This window comes from Pelodiscus sinensis, chromosome 2, assembly GCF_049634645.1.
Source record: "Pelodiscus sinensis isolate JC-2024 chromosome 2, ASM4963464v1, whole genome shotgun sequence".
Taxonomy (NCBI): Eukaryota; Metazoa; Chordata; order Testudines; family Trionychidae; genus Pelodiscus; species Pelodiscus sinensis.
In genome coordinates, this window is record NC_134712.1 from 39,997,629 (window position 1) to 40,025,170 (window position 27,542).

Sequence of the window (27,542 nt, forward strand, 5' to 3'; positions counted from 1 at the left end):
TCACCCTAGTAGGTGAGTGAGTCATCTCTTATAACAGGCCCATGTCACTTATATAGAAACACATGATAACCCTCTAGTAAAGAACAATAGCGGTGCAAAGTCAAGTACTCAGCATTTAGGAAAAGCCAGAATTAAGGTTTCCCTGCAACTTCAATTAGAGCTCTTGTTTATATGTATCACTATACAGTCCAATGACATGATATCACACTGTTTTTTCCCTTAGGTTTCCATTCCTCATTCAATGTCCAGGATGGACGGTGGTTCTTGAATGAATATGGGTCAGGCAGTGAAGGAGTGTTACTTATAGGATCCCTACTTCATGCACTGCAGAAGACAGAAGTGTGTTGTGAATGAGGAAGAGGGTTTGCAAAAAGAGAAGATGGTTGCAGAAGACAGAAGTGTGTAGTGAATGAGGAAGAGGGTTTGCAAAAAGAGAAGATGGTTGCATAGGCAAGACATTTGAATGTTGCTCCTGAAAATAGGATTCCATCCCTGCCTCTGCCACAGAGTTCCTCAGTGATTTTCTGGCTACACAATGAAGGGCTTTTGGACTGGATTTGCGAAAGTGTTGAGTACTAACACCTGCAACTGAAGCTATGCTTCACACTTACAATGTGCTATCTAATACTGCTCTGAAAACCAGGCCTGGATGTCTTACATTGAGCACCCAGAATTAGTAGATACTTCTGACAATTTAACCTTAATACATTTATGCCTCAGTATCTCTAATGCAGTGATACCGCCACCTAGTGCCACAAGGTTGTGGAGAAGATGAACTCAATATTTGTGAGGCATTCAGCGTCTCTAACAGTGGTCTTTAATCTTTTCAAGCAAAAGATCACTTTTTGAATTTAAGTGCAATCCAGGATCTACCTCAGACCCAAATACCCTTGCCCCACCTCCTTTGTGCCTCTTCTCCAAGATCCTGCCCTTGCTCACTCCATTCTCCCTCCCTTTCACCAGGCAGGGTCAGAAGGTTGGGGCACAGGCTCTGGTCTTAGGCTAAGGGATTTGGAGTGCAAGATGGACTCGGAGTTAAGCCTGGGGCAGGGAGTTGGGATTCTGGAGGAATTCAGGGTACAGGCTCTGTAAGAGAGTTTGAGTCCAGGGGTCTTAGGACTAGGACAGGGGCTTAGGATGTAGATGGGAGTTTGTGACTGGGGCAGGGGCTCAGAGCTGGCTCCAGCTGGACACTGTTTACCTCACATGGCTCCTGGGTGGTGGTTCAGTGGGGCTGAGGCAAGTTCACCCCTGCCCTGGCCCTGCACCGCTCTCAAAAGCAACCAACAAACTCTCCTCCCCCCACCCCCGTTCTGTGTAGATAGAATATAGGGTTGGAGAAGAAGGGACACCCTGACATCAGTGCCCCCTCCTCTCTCTTCCCTGCTCTGAACGGCAAGCAGGAGGCTCCCAGGGGGCAGGAGGGAGGCAGCTCCAAGGCAAAGGACAGGAGATGCATAGCAGTGGAAGAAGAGGCAGCTGAAGTGCTGTGCTTGGTAGCCTCTTGGCCAAACCAGTCAGGATCACCTGTCAGAGGCTCCAAGATCTACCAGTAGATCCCAATCTACAGGGTGGTGACCACTGCTCTATAAGTAGAATATCACAGAAATATCAATAGGAAAATTCTGTACTCAGACTACAGTTTGAAGCATGTGTTAAATAGGCATGGGGCCATACATTTAGTAAGGATTAAAAGGAGTCATAAAAATGGAAACTAGGACAAACTACAAAGGGTGACTCTAAGCAAACATTTTCCATGACTTTGCATAAACTAATCAATATTTGTTTAACATAAAAGAACAAGTCATGGTTTCATTTGCTGTCCTGTTTTTGCTATTGCATAGTACCTATCTGATAAATATCAATATTTTACATATGGTTAATGTGAAGGATTTCATTGTACTAATCAGCACATTTTTTATTCATTTGACATATTTTTCACTGAAGCATGTTTCAGAATATTTGTATTAGAACAATTATTGTATTTCTCAAAATCTCCCTTTTTAAATAGAGTATGCACTCTGTAGGTCTACTTTTCATAGATCAAGCATAAAAGTCAGTATATTATTGGAAGGTTTAATTTTAAAGCAGTATTTCATGGCTGTGCACCACATTTTACATAGAATTGTCTAGACTAAATTGGGCTTTGTATTATACTGTTGTGGTATTAATTAAAATAATTTAAAAAATTGAGTATAAAATAATGTAATGCATAGTTTATAACTTTAGAGCATTTTACAAACACTAGTGAATCCACACAAATTAATCCTATGACATGGACATGGTCACCAGTTTAGAGAGAAAAAGCTTAGAGAGACTTGTCTTCTGCCATGGGAGTTAGTATCAAAGCCGGGATTGAAATTCAGGAGTTCCTCACACCAGTCCTGTGCTCAAAATATGACGTCTCTTCAGAATCTCACAGTAGCAGCTCTCTTTAGCTATCATATTCAGTTAGGGCATGTCTACATGGCAGGGCTAAAGCCACAATAAGCTACGCAACTTGAGCTACACAGCAGGAAATCCGAGGAAGAGCAGTCTTCCTTCAACTTCCCTTACTCCTCGTAAAATGAGGGTTACTGGAGTCAGAGTAAGAAGTCCTCCAGCTCGCCATTATTTTGATATTATGTCGATATAACTGTTTTTTGTGTAGACGCGGACTGTGTTATTTTGGAATAACATCAGTTATTCCAAAATAATGATGTTGTGCAGACATAGCCTTAGGGGCTGTGTGTGCAAGGGGAAGTTGGAAAAGAAAACCTTACCTAATAAATTGCTTCTAAATCTTTGCAACACTCTTCCCTGAGTGTGTGATCAACAACATAGCAATGTAACATGTAGACTGCAGATGTGGCAAGCCAGTGAAGTGTTTATACACTATACAAATGAAGTTCTGATCTTTCTGCTATCCCCAAATTTTTACTTTGTTTAATCCCAGCCCTAATGGCATTATATTAGAGACAATATTTAGAATGGTGTGTGCACTGGCTGAGAAAGGAAATAAGAGAAGAAGACAACTATCAATTAAAGAAAAACAAAATAACAAAAATCCAGAAAAATAATGTTTTATATTTAACATCTATAATTATAGTTGTGATTTTACAGTCCAAAATGTTTGCAATTTTATAAAAACCTCCCTACCAGTAAGTTTCCACTTGGCTGGAATCACACTAAGATGAGGAAGAAAATAACTGAAGTACTTGCATGCAGGATGTTTGTAATAACTCACTTCAGCCTACAAAAAATTTCATAAAATTATGCCCATACTATGAAAGTCCTACATTTCAAAGTATTCAAGAGAATTAACATATTTAAAAAGCTTTAAATTTAAATATCTATTTATACAGTGCATACAAAAAGTTTCTATATTCAGACTGCCACTTAAGGGAAAGGTGAGTGATTCATGTTAAATGCTTCACTCAATAAATAAGTTATTTATTTAGTGGATTAGAAACATTTTAGCATCTTAGACAAAACTTTAAGTAGAGTTCATCTCACAGGAATGTGTTGGGTTCCCATCTCTCCATTTACAAGCGTTCAGTTGAAAGTGCATAGAGTTCTTTAAGCTTGTCAAACTTTGGTCCCCACTCGTGGAGGTCATCATAGTTTAGATCTTCATCAACAATAGACGAGTCTAAGGAACTAAGGCTCCCTGCTAGAGAGCACTGTCCTTCCAAGCAGTAAAAATGAATAGTGTCTGCTGGAAGACCACGTAGATCATCGTCTGCAGCATCTATTATTTGAGACACATATTCATTAAAGTCTGAAATACTGTGGACTTCAGAATTTGAGTCTCTTTGATGTGTGTGTTTTGTGAATGGGTCTCTCTCTGGAAAAAGATGCAACTTGAAGGGTGGAGCAGTGGTCTCTGAGGAGAACTGGGGAATGCTTTGCATGGGTTTCTTTATTTCACCTATATCATAAGCAGTCTGAAATAAATAAATTAATGCAAACATTAAAGAGACACGTTCAACACAAAACAAATGCCCTGAACACCAAGAAATGGATATTTTTAAACTCAAATGGAGCAAAAGATATAGGAGATCTTCACAGACTGAAGAAGAGGATTTGGAAATCACCTTCAGATTAGACAAAATCTCTGTAAATACTGACATCTTTGGCCACAAACAAAAATCTACCATGTTATGTGCAAATTCAGAAAAGTGCAAGGCAGATGTGGCTGTAAATGGAAATTTTACTCCAAAATCATTAGGTCTACTCATTGGCTACGTCTAGACTACATCCCTTTTTCGTAAAAGGGATGTAAATTAGACGTATCGCAATTGCTAATGAAACGTGGATTTAAATCTCCCCCGCTTCATTAGCATAAAAATGGCTGCCGCTTTTTTCGGCACGGAGATTTGCAGAAAATAAAGCCTTTTCCGAAAGGTGAAGGTGCTTTAATACACCACAATCTGTCTCCAGGAGATTCAGATCTACAAGAAGACAAGTCAAGTCACTAGAAAAAAAAACTTGGGGGGTGGGGAAGGAGTCAGGGAAGGAAGAGGGTTACGTGAGCAAGATCACCTGGTTGCTTTAGTACAGGGATGGGGAACCTCTGACCCGTGAGCCAGATGTGGCTCCCTGCTTCCTTTCATCTGGCCAGTGGCAAAGTCTCTGTGCAGTGGACTGGAAGCCTTGACGCTCCCCTGTGGCAGTGGAGCTAAAAGTGCTGGCTTGCTGAGATCTGGAAAGCTCTGCATGCTGTCCTCACCTGCAGGCACCACCCCCACAGCTTCCATTGGCCGGGAACTGTGGGCAACGAGAGCTGTGGGGGTGGTATCTGCAGGCAAGGGCAGCGAGCAGAGCCATAGGGACATGTCTGGCTGCTTCTCAATCTGCCAGAGGTAAGTGTCCTGCTTCCTCCCATGCCCTAACTCCCTCCCAGAACTCTGACCTCAACTCCCTGACCCACCCGAGTCTGCTCAAGCACCTAAACTCTCTTTCAGAACCTGTACACTTAGCCCCTGAGCCCACTCCATCACCCTACCTCCCACCCAGACTCCGCACCGCTACCTCAGCCTCTTGCCCTGAGCTCCCTCCTGCACTCCAAACCCCTTGGTCCCAGCCCCGAGCCCCCTTGTGCATCCAAATCCTTCTCATCCCAAGCTCCACCTCAAAGCCCGCACCCCTAGATGGAGTCCTTGCCCCACTCTCACACCTGAACCCCTACTGCAGCCTGGAGTCCCCTATCACACCCTGAACCACTCATATTTGGCCCCATCCCAAAATAGGGTTGCCAACTTTCCCGACTGGATTCCATTTGCACCAATGGCATCTGATCCATTCAATCAGGAAAGCTGACAACCCTAAAAGCCTAGGGGGAAGCCCTAAGCTGCCACATTCCACCTCTCCACAGGGCTGTGTATGCTGGGACTGATTTTTTTCCGTGAGAGAATAGCCCCTGATAGGAAAAAGGTTCCCCTCCTCTGCTTTAGTTAGTAGCAGTGTTGTCTTCAAGTCAGCATTGTCAAGTCCAGGTCAAGTCTCAAATCACTACAGTTCAAGTCTCAAGTCAAGTCTCGAGTCCCTAAAGTCACTTTCGAGTCAAGTCCCAAGTCAAGTCTCAAGTCTTAATTTTAAAAATGTCAAGTCACTTTTGTACAAGCCATCAATATCGTCATTTTCAGACAATTTTTTCACCAAGTTGATTTAACAAAATTAGCAAGTCTCAAGTCGAGACTCAAGTCACAAACAATGAACCCGAGTCAAGTCTCAAGTTGAGTCTCAAGTCGAGTCACCTAGGCGACTTAAGTCGGACTCGAGTTCAAGTCGTGGGACTCAAGTCAACAACTCTGGTTAGTAGCACATGCCTCTTAAAAAGGGCCACAGATTTTCTTTGAAGAAAAGGTGAGAGAGTCATTAGGTTCTGAACTGCTGTGTGATTAAAATACTGTCAGGCTGCTATACCATACCTGGTCATGTTCTCCCCCTCCTTCCTCATTATAATTGAAGACATTTTCTCTAACATCTTCCCAGCTTTCATGTTCTTCAGGAATATGGTAAACTCCTCCTTTCCGAAACCCTGATCTCCCCCACTGACTCCACACTGTATATGAGACTAACAGAGCTGGAACAAACAGATGCAAATATGTTTATTATGTAGCCTTTACCTGCCTATGAAATGTAACCACATTTGAAAACAAGCTGAGAAAAATTAGTATTTAATAGTTTAATATCCATATTCCCAGTCAAGAAGTGCATTGTTTAAACCCCAGTGTCCAATTAAACATAAGTAAGTTCTCCAGGAAGGTAATGAATCATCTATATGTTACATCATAAACTTCATTAAAAGGGTATTTTACTTACCTACAGGGATCCATTAGGACATTTAAATAGAAGGCATTTTGGCCAGTCTCTGGCCTTTCACCAATCCTGAGTAAATAAGATACCCAAAGTAAGTAAAACACTGTTTTAATGAAGATAACAAATGTCATATAATCATTTGAGTCATTACTTTTCTGAGATATGTACACTGTTTTCATTGTTAATATGTTGGAATTGACAATTTTATTAGGTGAGAGAAGCTAAGCAATCAGTTTATAATAACATTTAGTTTGTGTAGCACTTTCCGTGTTCCTAAACATCATAGTTATCCTTAAGCTTCTTTAAAAGAAATGTCATTAGAAGATCAGATTTATACCTGAACTACAACCAGAAACAAGCAGAAGGAACAGTTTTAACATGTTATCTGAAGGAATTGCATGTAGGGTAGGGATGTTAAATTTAGATTAATTGGCTAATCGAAAAGTCGATGCAATTTGCATCAACTATTCGATTAGTCAACAAGAGCGCCTCCCCAGGGCTGTTGCTACACTTTAAAGGTGAAAGCAATGAGGGGATCCTGGGAGAGCAGGAGACTCAAACAGTCCCCCGCTGGCCCCGTGCTCCCCGCGGTGTTTCAAAGCAGCAGCGCTGCATGGAGCCCAGGGTCTGGCCCTTCCCCCTGTTTCTTGCCCCCCAATTGCTGCCTCTTTCTGATAGAGGCAGCAAGTTGGGGGAGAAGCAACTAGTCAGCTAGTGTGTTAACTATTGGATAAACATTTGCTTATCAGATAGTTGACTAGTCATTCACATCCCTAATCTAGGGTGCAGCACTGGATAAAAACCTAGATCCTAGAAAGTTTGGCCATGGAGACAGTCAGGAAAAGAAAAAAAAACCACACAACTCACGCCTTGTCCCTTTCTAAATGAGTAACAAGGAAGTGACAATAGTGCAGGTAAACATTGTGGTGGCCATACTAAGCCACCAGCAAATTAATAATTTTAACCAGCTGCAAGTGTGTTATGACTGTGTAAACAATACCCCATGATCTTGACTGATATAGACCACAGTTTCCCTCCACGTCTGTTTAAAAGAGCCTCCCACTATTTCCCTAACTCCTTCTGCAAAAAGCACACAAGCAGCCAAACACTGCTGTGCTTATTCACACATGTCCAGATATAGAACACACAACCCCCACTGACTTCAATGTATTGACAGATGTGTAAATGAGCATGCATTTGACAACAGTCTGGACTAGAGCTGGTCAGGAGTTGTTCCCATGATTTGTTTTTGGGTCAAAAAACGCCAACTGGTCAAAATGGCAGAAGTTCTGAATTTGATCAGGAAGAAACTGGGTGTCTCACATCCCAGTCATTGTCCTAACTAGAAGAGTATTAGGTTTCAGTAATATGGGGTCAGTGGCAGTCTCTCTTTCCCCCTCAAAAAAAAAAAAAAAGTCAAAAGGTTGCAGTTTTGCCTCCCTGTCAAATAGGAAAATATTTTAGATCTCAACACTTTTCATGGGATTGGAAAACCATCTCCCACCAAGCCCTAGCTAATATTGGATAGGTTGAACATGTAGCCATGTATGTATACTCCAAGATCAACTAATCTGCACTGAAACTATATATAATATACATAAAACTTTTATATTGATTGTTTCCCTCTCTGAACCATCCCTTGTATGTTGCTTGTCTACTTACACTAAGTTCTTTAGGGAAGAGTCTTGTGCCTTCCTATGAACATGAACAAAGCCTACCACATTGTAGGTGCTGCTAGAATACCAATAACGTGTCACCACCACCACCACCACCACCACCACCACCACCACCACAGGAATTTGGGGGCAGTTGAGGCTTGGAGGCAAAAACAGCTGCACACGCTGTTTTGGGCCTTGTAGCTCTGTGCATCTGGGAATGCTTTAGAGGGGGATGCAAGTGAATGGAAGAGGAATCTAGTTTTACTTGAACCAGTCCTGAAGTCAGTGAACTGCAATAGTGACTTACAGTTGTTACTGTCCTAAGCTGAGTCTGAACTGATGACCTATAGCAGAAGAAGTGACGGTATCCATGGTTTTATTGGTGTATCACATAGTGGAGAATAAATTTAAAATATTTGCTTTCCTACCTAGAAAGACAAGGAGGCACATGCTGATTGCCAAGATTGAGCCAGAACTGAGTCCAGCTGGTTTTCCTGCTTTCACTTGGCTGATTTCACACCACCTTCCTTTATAGCCATCAGGACACTGGCAGACAAATTTGTCTTGGGAATGTGCAACACAGGTACCCCCATTCCTACAGTTCCAGTGTCCACAGGATGTAGCAGTGCAGTATTTAAGACCCGTAAGGTTATCCATCACTTCTACTTTGCCAGCTGGGCACCTGAATGATAAAACCAACAGATTATGTTGAGTGATGGTAGTGACAGGAATAGCATGTTACTCTGTCAATGCTGTGCAGTGAAAATTGTTCCGTAATTCCAGTTTGCTACTTACACACATTTCTAAAAATAATAAAAGCGTGAAAAGAAAATGAAAGCCAAGGAGCACCCATGCCACATCACTACCATGAAATAGTTGTGAACTGAATGGACATTCTAGGTATTACCATGTAACAGAAACTCCAGATGTCACCCTACTTTGTTCATAGCTCCTGACAGCAGCATTGCCACAATGCCTGGAGAAGAAGAAAATACACTAAAGATATCCCTTTCCAGATGATCAGTCCCGCTCCCCCAGGAAAAACAAAAGCAAAGTGAACCTGCACTCGTGCCTTCTCCACAAGTCGACACAATGGAAAGGGCTATGACAGGGCTGACTGCGGCAAGCATTGGAATGACAGCCAACGGTGACACCCTGCTGCTTCGCCATTAAGCTGAACTCTGTGCTTTGGCCATCCCCAAGAAGAGGCTGACCGTTCAGCTGGACATCACACATGCAACCTGCATGAACAGAAAAGCACAGACAGAAACACACAGTGTTAGTCACAGCCCCTCTCAAAGCACACTGCGTGGCGAAGTTCTTTAAACACCTTCAAAAACTTGTATCATAGGCCCACCGACTTGAGGGTGCTCGACCCCCTCCGTGCTCCACAACTTCCCCCAACCTCTGCCCTGCCCCCACTCCACCCCTTTCCCAAAGCCCCCCTTCTCTTCCCACCTCCTCTCCTATACACATCATGTCCCTGTTCCTCCCTCCCTTCTGGAGTGTCCCAAATGGGCAAGAGGCTCTGGGGGAACTTGGCTACTGGTGGATACTGAGCACCCACTAATTTTTGCCTGTGGGCGCTCCAGCCTCTAAGCACCTATGGAGTCAGCGCCTTGACTTGTATCATTATCAAAACAATCACAGTTTGCATGCATGCAAAACTGTCTGACTGCAGGATAAGAATTAAGTAACTCAAACACCATTTTACTAATGGTCAAGATTCCCTCTGAGATGTGTGTGCCTGTGTTCTTTCTGTCCGGCCCTGTTAAACCCTAAACAGATCTGAAGCCGTGAAGCAGGTGGTTTGATTGGGGCTCCCCTCACCCACCCTGCTGCAGCCTGAATAGGAAGAGTATGAGAGGAACCCAGATGCAAGTTACTGCTTCCTACTTTGCCTGAAATTGAAAGACAGAGCCCCACCCACATCCAGCCCAGCCTTGGGAAGTATTGGTAGTGACATTCTGTGCACAACCTCCTCACTTGCATCCAACAGCAAATATTCTAATATGGATCTATCCCTCTCCCCCACATGAAATTTTATCGATTAGTCAACAAGTCTATGGGGGCGGGGCCAGCAGCCACTGTATCAGAGGCAGCAGCGTGCGGCGTCAGGCGGGAACTTGTCCACAAGGGGAGCCTGTTTAAAAACCAGCTCCCCTTGTGGACCACAGCTACCTGTCACCCTGTGTTGCTGCTTCTCAGAAAGAGGCAGCAGCACAGGGTGGCAGCAGTTCCTGCCTGGGGCAGATCTGAGCTCCCAGATCCGGCACGAGCCAGAACTGAGCTGAGCTGCCTGCCCAGCTCCTAATACACTTTAAATGCAGAGCCACAGCAGGGGTAGGTCTTGGACCTTTCGCAAGCCAGGACTGTGCCAGGCTGCTGGACAGCCTGCTAAAAAATTTACTGGCAGGGAGAGGGAGGGAAGGAAATGCATGTAGTCTGTAGCATTAACCTATAAGCTTTTGCTTATCTGTTAATTGACTATACTATTACATCCCTAGAACCAATGGAACAGAGAAGCTAACTGTTCCTGCTTCCTGTTCAGAAAAGCACATCCCAGAGGGTGACACCCAGCAGTGAAGATAACTCATAACATGAATGGACAGTACTGAGTAGTAATTAATTACAAGACAATTATATATCAAGGTCTCATTTGTAATGTCACTACTCCAAATTTGTTTGACTCTCATATACATAATCTTGTGGGACACACTGTAACAATTCCTATCCCAGTATTTCAAAACACTCAGCCCACTACCAATAATAATAATAATGGTAATAACTGTAATTGCCCTAATAGGAGTGTGTGCTATCTGCAGCATCATAAGGGCCAAATCACAATACCAAATAGAAAAATAAATTGTTATACGGTTGAATCATATGTATACATTCATACTATACATATATGTCCATATACACTATAAAAGATAGACCATATCCATTCATAGATATTATTTGGGAGCGCTCCTAAGGCTTAATCATAAAAATACATTCCTCAGTCATGGTCCTGGGCCTAATATTCCCAGACTCACCATAAGGGACTAAACACAACTGGTAAATAAAAACTGTCCATTAGTCATATGAGAGAATGTGCAGACTAAGGAACAGATGGGGCATGAATGTGTGAACAGTAAAGTAAGGTGTCCACATAACAGTGTTTAGCCTACTAGGTCACCTTCAGTCCATGCATTATGCTTTTCCGGGATGATGGGTAAACATCCTCCCTGGAAAAAATGAAGTGGGGGGAATGTAGAAACAAAAACCCATGTAGCATAGGCCTGGTTTGAGGCCTGAGGTCTAGCTAAAATGGACAACACTTGGCTAATATAAAGCAAAGCTAAGCTGTGAGCCAGAGACATGCCTCTGCTCACAGAACTTGGCACAAACAGGGCTGAGAGTGCAAAACACTAATTGGTTATAGGCCCAGGTGTAGAACACTCATTGGTCCTGGGCATAAGTGGAAAGCATATAGTACCACCAGCTCATTAAAAAGTCCTTGGTACCCACTCCTCACAGATACCAACCCAGGTTCAGGAAAGGGTCTAAAATGACAGAATGATGGATAGAGATGATTTTTTTCAGAACCCACAACAAACATACCATATGAAATCAGCGTTGACCCTGATGTAGGTGTGCAAGGTTAGCAGTGCAGTTTATGGAACAGTCATTCAATGTATCAATACATCATCCTGCTTACAGTTACTCGTGGAAAGCAGATAAGTTAATGGGTGGAGATTGAATCATTGGCTGGGAACAACAATCCACAGCCAACGGGAGCTGTGAATGCTGGTACCTGCAACCATGCAGGTAAAAACAGATGTGAGGACCCACCAGGAGCTAACCCTGACAGACTGGATCTGGCCTGCGGGCTGGTATCTGCCCACCCCTGTTTTAGGGTCGCAAGTGTGTTACAGTGACAAAATGTCCCTCTCAGCATCTCAGGGTAGACAGGGAAACTGAGGCACAGAGCAGTTACGCGCTTAGCCCAGAGTTACACAGTTAAGTGAGTTTCTAAGCCGGAAGGAGCACCCAGATCTCCTGACTCCCAAGCTCCTGCTCTGGTGTGTCAGAGTTCCTGATGTCTCCTCACACGCTGGCCTAGTGTGTGTGAAAGTGTGTCACCAGCGGAAGCGATTGTAACAGCCCACCACTTCTTCAGAGGACTAGACAACACCAAATGAAATTAATGGGTAGCAGGTTTAAAACTAATAAAAGAAAGTTCTTCTTCACTCCGGCTACGTCTACACTGGCCCCTTTTCCGAAAGGGGCATGCTAATTTCACAGGTCGTAGTAGGGAAATCCGCGGGGGATATAAATAAAAATGTCCGCCGCTTTTTTCCGGCTTTTAGAAAAGCCGGAAAAGAGCGTCTACACTGGCCCCGATCCTCCGGAAAAAAGCCCTTTTCCGGAGGATCTCTTATTCCTACTTTGAAGTAAGTTAATGCCTACTTCAAAGTAGGAATAAGAGATCCTCCGGAAAAGGGCTTTTTTCCGGAGGATCGGGGCCAGTGTAGACGCTCTTTTCCGGCTTTTCTAAAAGCCGAAAAAAGCGGCGGACATTTTTATTTAAATGCCACGGGGGATATTTAAATCCCCCGCGGATTTCCCTACTACGACCTGTGAAATTAGCATGCCCCTTTCGGAAAAGGGGCCAGTGTAGACGAGCCTACAGCGTGTAGTCAACCTGTGGAACTCCTTGCCAGAGGAGGCTGTGAAGGCTAGGACTATAATAGAGTTTAAAGAGATATTTAAATGGATAATTTCATGGAGGTTAGGTCCATAAAAGGCTATTAGCCAGGGGATAAAATGGTGTCCTTGGCCTCTGTTTTTCAGAGGCTGGAGAGAGATGGCAGGAGACAAATCACTTGATCATTGTCTTCGGTCCACCCTCTCTGGGGCACTTGGTGCTGGCCACTGTCGGCAGACAAGATACTGGGCTAGAAGGACCTTTGGTCTGACCCAGTACGGCCGTTCTTATGTTCTAATCAAACCATGAGGTACAGGGTGATGCATGATATCTAAGTAGTGTCAGAGAGTAGCAACCTGACAATGTCAGGAGTGATGTGTAACTTGTTTTGTACCTGTATATTAAGTGGTGCCTTGTGGGGACAGTCTTTGTCTAGCCAGGGGGCAGTAGGGATTTCCCGCTGCTTGAGCTAAGTACACTGGCATGACTTATGAGTACACATGCATAGTGATGTGGTACAGTTACGGATCACTATTACTGTACTTTGCTTAACAATAAACCTGGCAAGGCACTTTCGATCCTTATCTGATTTGTGGTCTTTGAGGGCTCTCTCGGGGTCTGCTGTGGTAACTAATTGCGCAAGTCAACACAGCACACATGCAAGCAGCCTTCTGGTTATCATCATCAATGGAGCCAAAGACCTGTCAGGACATTATGACAGCAAATCCTGACCTTACTATATCAGTGATAGAAATGTAGCCATGTTAGTCTGGTGTAGCTGAAACAAAAAACAGGACTATGTAGCACTTTAAAGACTAACAAGATGGTTTATTAGGTGATGAGCTTTCATGGGCCAGACCCACTTCCTCAGATCAAATAGTGGAAGAAAATTGTCACAACCATATATACCAAAGGATACAATTAAAAAAATGAACACATGAGGTGATAATTGGGGAAGCTATCTTTGTAATGGGTAAGATAATTATAGTCTTTATTATTTATCCAAAGGATCAATGCCCACAAAACAGATATTAGACAGGATCACAAAGAAAAAACAGTTTCTTGCCATTTCAACCAGCAAGAACATTGTCTCAACGACTTGATACCTGCATCCTGCTTCAAAGGCCTTTTAAGACTACACTTGGAAGAGAATCCTCTGAACTGTCATTCATGCTTAACTTCGAGACTTTACACTTAAGTTTGAATAAAGACTCTAATTATCTTACCCATTACAAAGATAGCTTCCCCAATTATCACCTCTAATATAATTAATTCACAGACATTTACCTCCCCCCCCCCCCATCACCTTTCTGTTCTGAAATTTGATTTGTCCTTTTCATATTTGTTCATTTTTTTAATTGTATCCTTTGGTATATATGGTTGTGACAATTTTCTTCCACTATTTGATCTGAGGAAGTGGGTCTGGCCCATGAAAGCTCATCACCTAATAAACCATCTTGTTAGTCTTTAAAGTGCTACATAGTCCTGTTCTTACTATATCAGTGATTCTATTACACCAGGGACACTACAACTTTCAGCGGGTATGCCTATGTGGGGCCTGGATGCTGATTATTCACCAACATGCCAATTCTGTGGTGTAAAATCTTACTCCTAGGAACTTACTATCACCTACCTTGGAAATCATTCTCCGAGTGGTTAGGAAGGCGATTTCCTAGCACAATGCTTGCCAAATCCATTTCGAACCATCTGTTTGCACCCATAAATGAGGTTACTTCATGGTCTGCTCCGCCATTATTAACACGCAAGGTAAACTCATTATTATAGCGCTCCATAGTCAGTAGAACCCACTGGCCGTTGTCTATGCGTAATGTGCTCAGTCTCAGATGCTGCTCTTTGTCCCCCAAATTGAAATTAATTCCAAAATATCCATCAACCACCTACAGGAATACAGGGGTAGAGCCCTTTAACAATGTTCACACACATACCAGGAGCACATGTCCAAACATCACAATGCAAGCCACAAATTCTAGTCAGTATGGAGTGTTCCCTGCATGGCCAAGCAGCACTGATCCAACTATGTTTGTTTCTCAGGAAGGACACAATGTCCATGAATAAGAATTGTTACTCAAAGGGGCAAAGCCTGCCCTTCTTACTAGAGGAACAGTCATTGTACAGTGGCACAAGTTAACTAACAACATTTGGATTGTTTACCTCCAATCTGATGTATCTGCTCCCATTTGCTGATGCCATGCTCAGAATGGTGCTGAAGGAAACCCGGGTGCGTACCATGAGTTGGACCTGGGTAATATGAGTACTAGGAAAGCTTTTCAGTTCATAATGAATCCAACTGTCACTTCCAAAATCCCACTCCAAGAGAACTAAATATAACATAAAAAACATAAATGTAACATCTTAATGTTTAGCACTCTCACAGACCTTCAGTTTTGCACACACAGTTCTCTGAAGAGGTAAACTGCATAAAGAATTTTCACTCATCTGAAGAAGTGGGTTGTACCCACAAAAGCTCATGATACCATATACATGTTTTGTTAGTCTTTAAGGTGCTGCTAGACTATTTGTTGTTTTTTTCAGTTACAGACTAACTCAGCTACCCCTCTAAAGTTATAAGAATTTTAGTTCAAAGAAACTCTGGCCAAAAAGTGCTTGGTGTGCTGTAGAATACACAGAACACACAAACTGTAAACCTCTTTCTCAAAAGTTAGAGCAGACAAAAATAAAGCAACAGGAGAGGGTGCTATAGCATATGAAAAGCTAACGTGATTAAAAAAGACGATTTGGAAACTCAAAAATGCCAATGGGATTTTAATTTTGTTTTACAGCAGGAGAGAGACAATAGTGAATGTCAGAAAGATGAGTTTAATGTGACACTTGCCACAGTGAGGGTACGTCTAAACTACATGGCTCCGTCGATGGAGCCATGTAGATTTGTTGTTTTGGCAAAGGCAAATGAAGCCGCGATTTAAATGATCGCGGCTTCATTTACATTTACATGGCTGCCGCGCTGAGCCGACAAACATCTGATCAGCTGTTTGTCGGCTCAGCGCACTAGTCTGGACGCTCCCCTGCCGACATCAAAGCCCTTTGTCGGCAGCCCTGGTAAACCTCATCCCACGAGGAATAACGGGGCTGCCGACAAGGGGCTTTGATGTTGGCAGGGGAGCGTCCAGACTAGAGCGCTGAGCCGACAAACAGCTGATCAGCTGTTTGTCGGCTCAGCGCGGCAGCCATGTAAATGTAAACGAAGCCGCGATCATTTAAATCGTGGCTTCATTTGCCTTTGCCTATAATCCCAATCTACATGGCTCCGTCGTCGGAGCCATGTAGTCTAGACACAGCCCCAAAGTCCAAACAGTGGGTGAGCTGGGAATCAACAGCAAAATCCCTAAAATATGGGTATATCACAGCACAGAACTTCAGCAAGGCAAGGTAGAGAGATGTGGCATCAACTATAGCCAGACCTTACATTTCTAAAAGGATATTAAAATCTAATCTGGTATGTTTTAGCCAGCACTAATCACAGCAGTACAGGATTCCCCCAAACAGTATACTTTTGGCAGAATGGTTACAATCCCTTAAATTCTTGGGCAGTTTTGTGATAATCGAGTATTGTTGGTTGTGCAGGTATTCTGGTACATCTGTGAAGGAATGCCTACAACTTCAAGTGGCTGCACTTGCGAGCTGCTAGATCAGATTTCCCTAGTTTGTCTATGAGAATGTTAATTTGGGACTAAGTCAAAAGCCTTACTCAAGATACATCATTTCTACTCCTTCCCCTCATCTACCAAGCCAGTAACCCCACCAAAGAAGGAAATTGAGCTGGTTTGTCATAATTTGCTCAGTACAAATGAATATTGGTTATTATTTATCACCTTGTTGTCCTCTAGGTGCTTATATATAGATTGTTTAATAATTTGTTCCAGTATCGAAGTTAGACTGACTGGTCTATAATTCCCCAGGTCCTCTTTGTTTCCCATTTTATGTTTGCTGTATGAATAGGTAAGAATAGAATAGGTGGAGGGAGAATTGGAAAATACAGAGAACTCCCTTGTGGGTTGGAGGACTGTGGAATGAGGCAAAAGAGGGAAATATAGCTCCTTGCATTTCGGAGCAAATCGGGAATCCTGGCATGCAACACATACTGCTGTTGCCATGGAGCAAGTGGAGGTACACACAGAGTTACTGATATGCAAGAAGAATGGGGGACACCAGTGTTCCCTCTAAGATTTTCCATCCATGAGTGAAGTGAGTTTTGTCTTGTGCACTGATATTGAGGTCATGTGTGCTTGTTCAGATGTGTGCCACTGTGGCACTCAAGTTATAAACCTCTCCTTTTCCCCTCTGCTGCCATGTCTCCCATACTACCCTTGCCCCGTCTGCTGCCCCTAACCCCTCACCCTCCTCTGCTGTCCTGGCTCCTGCCCTTCTCACTCTCCTCAGCCCTCCTGAGACCTGCTCACCTCTCCATCCTCTCTGACCTCTGCACCTGTGCTTCTCTTTCCCCTGTGACCACCCCTCCTTTAATCCCACTCCCTATCCCCTCTCCTAACACCTCCCTCTCCTAACACCTCCCTCTACCTCTATCCTCTGCCCTCTGGTGCCCATCTCCAAATACCTCCCCTCCACCCCCCTGCCCATGTCTGCCCTTCTGCTTCACCCCCATAATCCCCCTGAGCCTTCCCTTACCCCCTACACCCTCCTGGTGCCTCCACCATCCTTCACTAACCCCTGCCATCCCAACTTCCCCCTTGCCCTCTTCCTCCCTGGTGCCCACATCCTCACCACCCTCTGCCCCAGTTCTCCTCACACCCTTCTGCGCCCTCACACCTCACTTGTTCCATTCCCTGCCTTCCTCATGCCCACCCCACCTTTCAACCCCTCTTCTCCCAGCACCCACTCCTCCCCCTCCTCCTGCCCCCACTGCCCCTCCCCTCTCCTTTCCCAGAATCACCCTGCCTCTTCCCCTCTCTCATCCCCACTGACACATTCCCATCCCCCCTTCCTGCCCTTTCACCTCATTGTCTCCTCTTGGCCCCCTGGGCATTTGTCTCTCCTCCATCCTGCCCCTTGGTGCCTTCCTATTTCTTCACCTGCCTTGGCCCCCTCCCCTGCCCTCAACACAAGCCCCTTCCTCTTCTCACCCCCACCTTCCCCTTAGTTCTCCCTGTGCCCCTTCCCTCCCTCACCTTCTGCCATCATGACACCTGCACCTGCTGGGCAGAACAGCATGATGGGTGGCTGCCCCGTGTGCCAGGTATTTTTAGTACCACAGCCCTGGTTCCAGTTCTGGCACGCGGGACAGCTGCCCACCTGCGGCCCAGCCCCAGGAGCAGCTGGGGCTGGGACCGCATGGTGGCTGGAGCTGGGACCGCGGTACTAAAAATAGTACTGAGACCCCGACGCAAGTCCCAGCAGCCGCCACCCAGGCTGAGTGGTGGCTACCCAATTGCTCCTGGGCCAGAGCAGCCACCTGCCATGCAGCCCTGCCCCCAGGAGCAGTGGGGGCCATGGCTGCGCAGCTCTGCTGAGGGGGCGGGCAAGACTGAAATTCTTGGGTGTGCACCTTACAGGGACTCTGGGGGATACTGGTACAAGAAAAGGGAAAGATGGGGGCAGACAGACAGCTACAGCAGGAAAGAGATTGGGGGGTTTGCAGGGAATTCCTGAATTTAAGGAGGATGGCAGGATGCCACACAGGGAGTTTGGTGGGAGGATGGAGGAATGCAAGGAATCTCTGGTGTTTGCAATAGGCTATGAAGGGTGTGACCTAGAGAGTCAACTACTCACGTTTCCCCCCTCCCCTCCTTGTTGCCTCTAAGAGGCAGCAAAGGTGGGGGAAGCAGGAACCGGAGGGCAAGGGGACGGGGGAGGCAGGCTACATCTACACTACGAGTTTTCACTGCAAACAATTTGCTAATGAGGGACTCATTTGCATGAGTCACGATCTCATTTGAATATTTTGTGCCGATCCATTTTTGCACTAGGGATTTTTGCGCAAAAACAAGCAGTGTGGACATTTTCTTTTTGTACAAAAAACCCTTTTTCCACAAAAACAAGCAGTATGGATGGTTTCTTTTTCTGCAAAAATCCCCTTTTCTGCAAAATTGGTGTGGATGTTTTCTTTTTGCGCGAAAACTTTTTTCTGCAAAATCGGTATACCTCCTTTTTTGGGGCATAAGGAGCTTGCGGAAAAGGTGGTTTTGTGCATAAAGAAAATGTCCACACTGCTTGTTTTTGTGCAAAAACCCCTAGCGCAAAAACGGATAGGCAGAAAATATGCAAATGAGATTGCAACTCATGCAAATGAATCCATCGTTAGCATATTTTTTGCCGAGAAAAATCGTAGTGTAGACGTAGCCGCAGAGATGCAGTGGCACCACGACTCTGCCTTTTAAATGTGGTAAGAGCCACTCAGCTCTTACTACATTTAAAAGGCAGAGAGGTGCAGTGGGGTTAGCTCCTGAGGCTGGCACGAGCTGGGACTAAACAGTCCCAGTTTGTGCTGGTGTAACCCACACACCTAGCGTGGTTCACTGACCCATGCAGTGGCACCTCGACCACAGCAACAGATAAGACCAAGAGACCTCTACATCAGTGGTCCCCAACCTTTTCAGGTTGTCGGGTGCCAGGGGGCGTGGCCGTTCGCCTGCCGGGCGCCAGGGGGCGGGGCCCCCCCCATAGCCACGCGCCCGGGGCCGGCGCTCCCCCCGTAAGCGCCGCGCGCCCGGGGGCGGGGCCAAGGCCCGGGCCGGCGCCGGCAAGAGCACGCGCAGTGCCGCCAGGGCCGGGGCACGCGCGGCACACCCAGGTTGGGGACCACGGCTCCGCGGGCGCATGTAAAGAGCCCGGCGGGCGCCATGGCGCCCGCGGGCACTGGGTTTGGGACCACGGCTCTACATCATGGGCTGGGAGGCAGATGGCTTTTAGCTCAGAGGGTCCTATTGTAAGCTCCAACGGTCCCAGCTTCAAATCCGCCTAGTGGTGGTTACTCTGGCGGCTCTAGGACACTGTGGCTCTCTTCTAAATGTAGTAAGAGCTGGGCAGCTCTTCCTACATTTAAGAGGCAGAGCCACAGCGCCTTATCAACTGTGCCCCCACTTATCGACCAATCGAGTAGTCAATGAAAATTCCATTGATTACTCAATTAGCTGATTAATCACAATTTAACATCCCTAGTGTGACCCTCACTATTTACTTCATACGGACCTAGTAGAGAGAACACAGCCCAGTTACTCACCCTCCAGGATGTGCTGTTCACACAGCAATTCCCCTCACTGTGTGCTCCCAAAGCTCATGAGATCAGAATCTTTTGACTAGTATTGTCTGTTGGAGCTGCACTGGCAGCCAGAGCCTCCTTGTCCCTTCCCACAGCCCAGCGTACATGGGCCAGTGTCTGAAATGCTCAGATCCATTACTAGTAAGTACTCAAATTCGGCACCACAGTATATCTGCTGTCTATTCCCAAAGATTCCCATGATTCTTTTCTCCCCAAGACCAGCCGTACCTTTGTCACATTTTGATCCAGCATATCCAGGGTAACAGCTACAATTAAAATAGCCCCATTCACCAATACACTTGCCATGAATACCACAGGAGAGGGCCCCAGCTCTGTGACACATTTGATCAGTCATAGCACAACCTGGGGCACTGTTTAAGGATTCTGCAGGGTGCTCCAAATCATAGACCTAAAAATTAATAGGGGAAAAACTACGTTAGGCAGCTGCAGTTAAAAAAGATTCCTCCAGAGAACAACTTCCTGAGACTCTTACCTTGCTGTCAATGATGACATTCCGTATGCAGCCAACAAACCCTTTGAAGTGCTTCTGTGAATTATGGTATGGGAAGGCCTTCTTAACTCCACCCAGCTGTAAGGGTTGGTGAACATTGAGGAACCTGCCAGTATTGGAGGTGGGGAAAAAGGGAAAGAATGAATAGCAGTCAACCTAGATTAACAATAATTTGGTGTTTTTCCTGTTTTCTTGGTTCTTTTGTAGTTGTATTATTTATTATTTTACCTCTCATTTCCTGGTGTTTCTTCCGAAACTTCACAGGCAGACATATCCATCTGGGAGGTTTCCTTAAGGACACCATTGTCTTCTTTAACTGAAACATTTACGCAGTGGTCAAGAATCAGCTGCACTATCTAGAGTGGAAAATATATTACATTAAAGATCAAAGTGATTTTTAATTGCAGATTTTACACCTCCTATGAAACTATGAGTTAAAATGCAGGACAACTGCATTAACCTAAGAATGAGTTTTTACCAGCAGATTTCAGAGGTTGGTAATTACATACGAGCATTTCTTTTCTATAAATGAAGAGCCAGACACAGAAGTTTTGACTCTCTCCTGTGCCTAAGCAGAGCTGTAAGTATATTAAAAAGCAGAGGCTGGATCAAGAATCCAGGAGTGTCAGCCAACTGGCCTCAGCGCATCACTTGCTCTGCCATAGCAGTAGAGTCACTTCCACTAGCTTCAGATCAGCAGAGATTACCTTTGCATGGAGGAAATTCTTCAAACCAATCTCTAGCCTCTTTAGCCTCACCTTAAATGGTCTAAGAGGCGTAACTGAATTTGGTGGATCGGAATCTAGCCCTGAGCAATGAAAGAATTTGCTGCAAGTCTCTCCAGCAAGTCAGGAATGGAATATGATTAACTGCATTGCCCCAAAGCTGTAGTATAACTTGTGGACAATGCTGCCTCCCTGGCAAAACTGAAAGTTGTAATTCCTATTGATACTATGGCCACTGGGAGTACGGTAGGGGATACAGCAATAATTAGTCAGACACCAAAAGTAGGAATCTTATCTTGAAACAACAGCCAGATATATGAACCAAAGGTTTTACAGGGGTGTTTTCATACTTGCCTTTCCATCACTTATAATTTTTATATTATGCCAATGACGATCTGCAACATTAACTTTCTGAGATAACTGTAGGAAGAGTACCCCAGAGCCATGACTTAGAGTCAGGGAAGGGACACTGCCAGAAAGTTCTGGAAAAGAAAGAGTTATTTAATAAGCCTTCTCCTGTCCAAAAGTCAACCATAAAGGTATTAAAATTCATGTGAACCAAAAGATACCAACTAAATTACAGTTTAAGGAGGTTTTTTTTACAGATAAACACTGCTCAAGATATCATGATTCTTTAAACTGCATCTCTTTCTCTAGTATGAATATCACCATAGCTTGCAGGGCAAGGAATAACAGTACATAAAGTGAATCGGAAGTGCTGGTACTTTGTTTGGAACTCTGCTTGTTTGCCAAGAAAAAAATGTAATTCTTTTTTTTCTTTTTTAAGAGACACAGAAAATACAAGACAGTACACAGAAACGGAGTTGCATACACATGCACACACTCAGAAAATGAATCCGTTCAAGTTTTGAACCTAAAGCAATGAAATCTTCCACTTCTCCGGGATGAATGCGTGCTACAGGTCCATTGTACAACAGAAGTCCATCAGCCACTTCAGTAATAAACTCCAAGGAGATACGGCTCTCAAAGCAAGGCTTGACAGGAGGGAACCAGGCGTATCCATGCCCTCTGAAGGTACGTTTTGTTTGCTGGCACTCAGGCCCATCAAAAGTTGCAGGGCATTTACAGCTATAAGAGCAAAGAAAAACTTGAATCTGTTTTTATTCTATGCTGAACACTCAGAATATAAATCATTAGGGAAATAACCCTGAAAATACAACACAAACCATACTAACTCACACTAATGATTAGGATAGTAATAGAAATGTAGCTGTGATAGTCTAGTCTATCTGAAACAAAAAACAGGACTATGTAGGGCCAGACCCACTTCCTCAGATCAAATTGTGGAAGAAAATTGGCATGACCAAAAAAAGTGAAAACATATGAAAAGGACAAATCCAATTTCAGAACAGAGGGGGGATGAGGGGGGGAGGTAAATGTCTATGAGCTAATGATATTAGAGGTGATAATTGGGGAAGCTAATTAGTGTCTTTATTAAAACCTAGGTGTAAAGTGTCAAATTTAAGCATGAATGACAGTTCAGAGGATTCTCTTTCAAGTCTGGTGTTAAAATGTCTTTGAAGCAGGATGCAGGTAATCAAGTCATTGAGACAATGCCCCTTCTGGTTGAAATGGCAAGAAACTTTTTTCTTTGTGATCCTAATATCTGTTTTGTGGGCATTGATTCTTTGGCGAAGTGTCTGAGACGTTTGTCCAATGTACATAGCAGACGGACACTGTCGGTACATGATAGCATAAATTATATTTCTGGATGCACAGGAATATGTGTTCTTGATCTTATAACTGAATTGGTTAGGTCCAATAATGGTATCAGCAGAGTGAATATGTGGACAAAGCTGGCAGTGGGGAGGTGCGAGGTGTTGGTCTGGGCTGGTCTATGGGAGTGGGGAGGTGTGGAGTGCTGGGCTGAGCTGGGCTGGGCGGCGGGGTGGGGGGAAGGTGCAGAGCTCAGAGTTCAATTTGGCTGCAGAAGGAGGGAAGTGCTGGGAACTCGGGGCTAGACACAAGGGGCGGGAGGGTGGGAGGGACAGGAAATCAGAGCTGGGCTCAGCAGTTCTGCGGGGTTTGGGGAGAGGGGCAGGGAAACAGGGCTCAGCTGTGCTGTGGGGGAGGCATGCAGGGAACCAGTGTGGGGCTCAACTGGGCTGAGGAGGATGAGGGAAGGCACAGGGAACAGATGGGCAGCTCAGCTGGGCTGTGAAGGGCTGCAGGGAACTGGTGCTGCACTCCCTTGGATTGTGGGGGATAGTTTTGGGGGAGATTCAGGGAACCAGCGGGATGGGCACCTCAGTTGGGTTGCAAGGGAGGGAGGTGCAAAGAAGCCTAGTGGGGTGTGGGGGGAACCAGGAGCCATGAAATGACCTCCCCCGGTCCAAAAAAATCCCTCATCTGGGACCAGTCAGGTCCAACTCCTGCCAGACCAGGGAGGTCCAACTCCTACCCAAGTCCCCTCCATGCATTCTCCCTCCTAGCCAGATATCCTACCCACAATCAGCTACTGCTCCCTCCTCCCGGAGTGTCCGTGTGGTGCCAGGTCCCCCAAGCTCTGGCCCGGGCTGGACAGAAGATGTAGCCGGGTGAAACAGTGAAAATTTATTCATTTTTCTTTCTTTTTTTAATATGCGTTTATATTTTTGAGCTGCAAAAAACTGTACTGAAAAAAAACTGGTTCCAACTAAAGTAAAAAGTTTGGGAAACCCTGGTCTAGCCAGCTTTCTATCCATCTTAATCCAATCCATATTCCCTTAACTTGCTGGCAAGAATATTGTGGCTGACCGTATCAAAAGCTTTGCTAAAGCTGGCACTGGGGGCTTTAGGAGGACCAGAAACAACTTATTTGCATATTCATCATTTGCTTAATGAATATGCAAATATGCAAATGAAAGTTACCGGTCCTCCAAAAGCTCGTGAATGGATTTACTGGTCTTCGTGTCAAAAACTTTGGGAACCCCTGGAATAGTCGATGCAATTTGCATTGATAATTCGATTAGTTGATAAGGACGCCTCTGCCTTTGAAGTGTAGCAACAGCCCCAGGACTGCCCTTTCCTGCCCCAACTCTTTACTGCCCCCCCCACTCAATACCCAAACATACCCCCTCCCAAATCTGGCACCCCAATCTCCTGCCCCAGATCACAATCCCCTCCTACAGTAGGTCACATCCCAAACCCCTGTAGTCCAGTCCCCTGCCCTAGGTCCCAACCGCCTCCTTTACCCAAACTCCCTTCCAGACTCCAGTCTCCCTCCTGCGCCCCAGTCCCTTACCCCAAGCTTCCTTCTGCACCTAACCTCCATCCCAGACTCTGCATCTCCTCCATTAATATCATAGAGAAGTATGGCTCTCAACCACTTTCCAAAATCTTGGGAGTGACCCCCCCCGTCAAAAATTATTGCCCACCCCTGCGCTAGAACATCTGAAGCAAAAGGGGGGCAAACCCTACAGACGACACCAAAGGAAACGACAGGGAAAACTATCTACCCCTCATCCAAGTCTCAGATGTGAGTGAATGATAATGACAGGAAGCTGCGAAAAGACTATGCTCCACTGTAACAAGCCTGAAGAGCATATTGGAATTGGATGTGGGCTTTACACGGACAAGGCTTCTGCAGGTTCAGTTACATACCTTGATTTGCACTATCACCTCCTGTGCAAGAACTATGGGGAGGTTGATGCCGTCTTTCTCATTGTAGAGATGGCTAAGTGTAAGTGTGGGAGTGATATAAATCTGCACACACACTTTGGGCTTAAGATATATGAGTGTATTATTCTTACCTCATATTTGACAATATGCTGAGGATTAAAGACTAGTCTCTCTCTCTTTTTTAAGTATGGAAGTGGGGAATTTGGGCCCATGGGACGGGTCTGTAAGTGACATGCTGAGATACCGGTTAAAGTGACTAATAAAAGGTATCTAGATTGCACAAACATGAGCTTCCCATACTGCCACATCAAGGGAGGCCAGTGCATCTGCCTGTTTTCAGACTTTTGAGAATTATAATGATCATAAGTAGCCATCAGCAAAGTAAGAAATCTGTTTGAAAGACCAGCTTCAAGAATACGCAGTCAGATCTGCCTTTTGAGAAGTGATGAATGTTGATTTGCTTTTCTGAGCCCTCCCCTCCCTTGGACATTTTGAGTTAGAAGAGCTACTGAGTACCATGAAAAGTTTTACTAACCTGTAGCCCAAGTCAGTGTCTATACATGTGCCACCATTGAGACAGGGGTTTGTCCGGTATGAGGAACAGAGGAGATGCCGGCTTTCTCTAGCTGCACAGGTGCACTGAGCACTACTTAGGACTGTCACAGATGCCAGTGAGACACTTCCAGCAGTAGTTATTGTGGGAACATGACTGTAATTGTACTTGCTGACACATCCCGTGCTATGTGTGCAGTTCACAGTTGCACACTCGTCTATGCCAATCTGGGTGATGCTTCTATCCAAGATGATTTCCAGCTGGAGAAGAAACTTATTTTTTTAATCTGCCTTGTCCAGTGGGAAGAACCTTAGGTATTCAAGACAGTCAGAATCACAGCCCTGAGCAGCCAAAATCTTTTATCTCCACAGACTAGATGGAGACTGAGCAGTAGGGGTATGTCTAGACTGCATCCCTCTGTTGGCAGAGGGATGCAGATTAGGCAGGTCGACATTGCAAATGAGGCAGGGATTTAAATATCTCGTGCCTAATTTGCATAAAAATGGCAGCCACGTTTTGCAGACTCGGCACTTTGTCTGCAAAAAGTGGCAGTCTAGAGGGGGCTCTGTTGAGAAAGAAAGCCTGCAAGGAGGTTTACAGGATCTGTCAAAAAAGGCTTTCTTTCTCGACAGATCCCCCTCTAGACTGCCACTTTTTTGCCAACGAAGTGCTGAGTCGGCAAAACGTGGCGGCCATATTTATGCAAATTAGGCACGGGATAGTTAAATCCCTGCTTCATTTGCAATGTCGACCTGCCTAATCTGCATCCCTCTGCCGACAGAGGGATGCAGTCTAGACATGACCTTAGCAAGTTAGAGAAATGGTTAGAGGTAAACATGATGAGGTTTAATAAAGAGAAATGCAAAGTGCTCCACTTAGGAAGGAACAATCAGTTCCATACATACAAGATGGGAAGCGACTGTCTAGGAAGGAGCATGGCGGAAAGGGATCTAGGGGTCATAGTGGACCACAAGTTGAATATGAGTCAACAGTGTGATGCTGTTGCAAAAAAAGCAAATATGATTCTAGGTTGTATCAACAGGTGTGTTGTAAGCAAAACTCGTGAAGTCATTCTGCCGCTCTACTCTGCACTAGTTAGGCCTCAGCTGGAGTACTGTGTCCAGTTCTGGGCGCCACATTTCAAGAAAGATGTGGAGAAATTGGAAAGGGTACACAGAAGAGCGACAAGAATGATTAAAGGTTTAGAGAACATGACCTATGAAGCCAGGCTTCATGAACTGGGCTTGTTTAGTTTGGAAAAAAGAAGATTAAGGGGGGACATGATAGCGGTTTTCAAATATCTAAAAGGGTGTCACAAGGAGGAAGGAGAAAATTTGTTCCTCTTGGTTTCTGAGGACAGGACAAGGAGTAATGGGCTTAAAGTGCAGCAGGGGAGGTTTAGATTGGACATTAGGAAAAAATTCCTAACTGTCAGGGTGGTCAAATATTGGAATAAATTGCCAAGGGAGGTGGTGGAATCTCCCTCTCTGGAGATATTTAAGAACAGGTTAGATAGACATCTGTCAGGGATGGTGTAGGTGGAGCTTGGTCCTGCCTTGAGGGCGGGGGGCTGGACTCGATGACTTCTCGAGGTCCCTTCCAGTCCTATGATTCTATGATTCTATGATACCCTAGCAGTCTGAGTGTCCATGTGCCATTAACCTGCCTACAGATTAAGGATGTTAAAATGTGGTTAATTGACTAGTCGATGGAATTTCCATCGACTAGTTGATAGGCACTTCCGCATTCCTCCTCTGAGGAACTCTTTGAAGAACTTCCACTGGGGCTCTTGTACATTTCAAAGGAGGAATGAGGAACTCCACGTACAGCCGAGGCCAGCGGGAAGTCCCAGTGGTATTTCCCGGGAACCCAAGGTCATCTGGGGGTTCCCAGGAAATACCTTGAGTAGCTCAGGATCAGCTGGATACTCCGCAGCTGATCCTGGGCTCCCACAGAATTTCCCCAGAATCTAGGATCAGCTGGAGAGTCCCCAGCTGACCATGGGCTCCAGGCAGCTTCCCCTTTAAATCTCGCAGATACATGGTTTAAAGGGATAGCCACCGAACCATTGATCCGCGGATTCAAGGGGGCAGATGCGAGGAGCCAGGGGTCAGCTGGGGAGTCCGCTGGGGCTCTTGTGCATTTCAAAGAAGGCATCCGCATGCAGCCTGGAGTCAGCAAGACTTCCTGCTGGCCCCGGGCTATATTCAGAGTTCCACATTC

The 27,542-nt window shown here is 45.1% G+C and overlaps 1 protein-coding gene across 1 annotated transcript in view; it reads right to left on the reverse strand.

Moving 5' to 3' along the window:
• Positions 1-3,097: 3,097 nt before the first annotated feature.
• The window catches only part of LOC102445849 (neural-cadherin-like), a 92,138-nt gene continuing 67,693 nt past the window's right edge, over positions 3,098-27,542 (reverse strand). Inside the window, exons 22-33 of the mRNA XM_075920359.1 lie at positions 25,302-25,579; positions 22,020-22,234; positions 21,496-21,627; positions 20,649-20,772; positions 20,403-20,526; positions 20,138-20,318; positions 14,827-14,993; positions 14,288-14,552; positions 9,022-9,202; positions 8,390-8,643; positions 5,913-6,067; positions 3,098-3,926 (exon numbers count right to left, since the gene is read on the reverse strand). Of these exons, the coding sequence (XP_075776474.1) occupies positions 3,525-3,926; positions 5,913-6,067; positions 8,390-8,643; positions 9,022-9,202; positions 14,288-14,552; positions 14,827-14,993; positions 20,138-20,318; positions 20,403-20,526; positions 20,649-20,772; positions 21,496-21,627; positions 22,020-22,234; positions 25,302-25,579 (2,478 nt within the window). The 3' untranslated portion in view covers positions 3,098-3,524. The remainder of the gene's footprint in view (positions 3,927-5,912; positions 6,068-8,389; positions 8,644-9,021; positions 9,203-14,287; positions 14,553-14,826; positions 14,994-20,137; positions 20,319-20,402; positions 20,527-20,648; positions 20,773-21,495; positions 21,628-22,019; positions 22,235-25,301; positions 25,580-27,542) is intronic.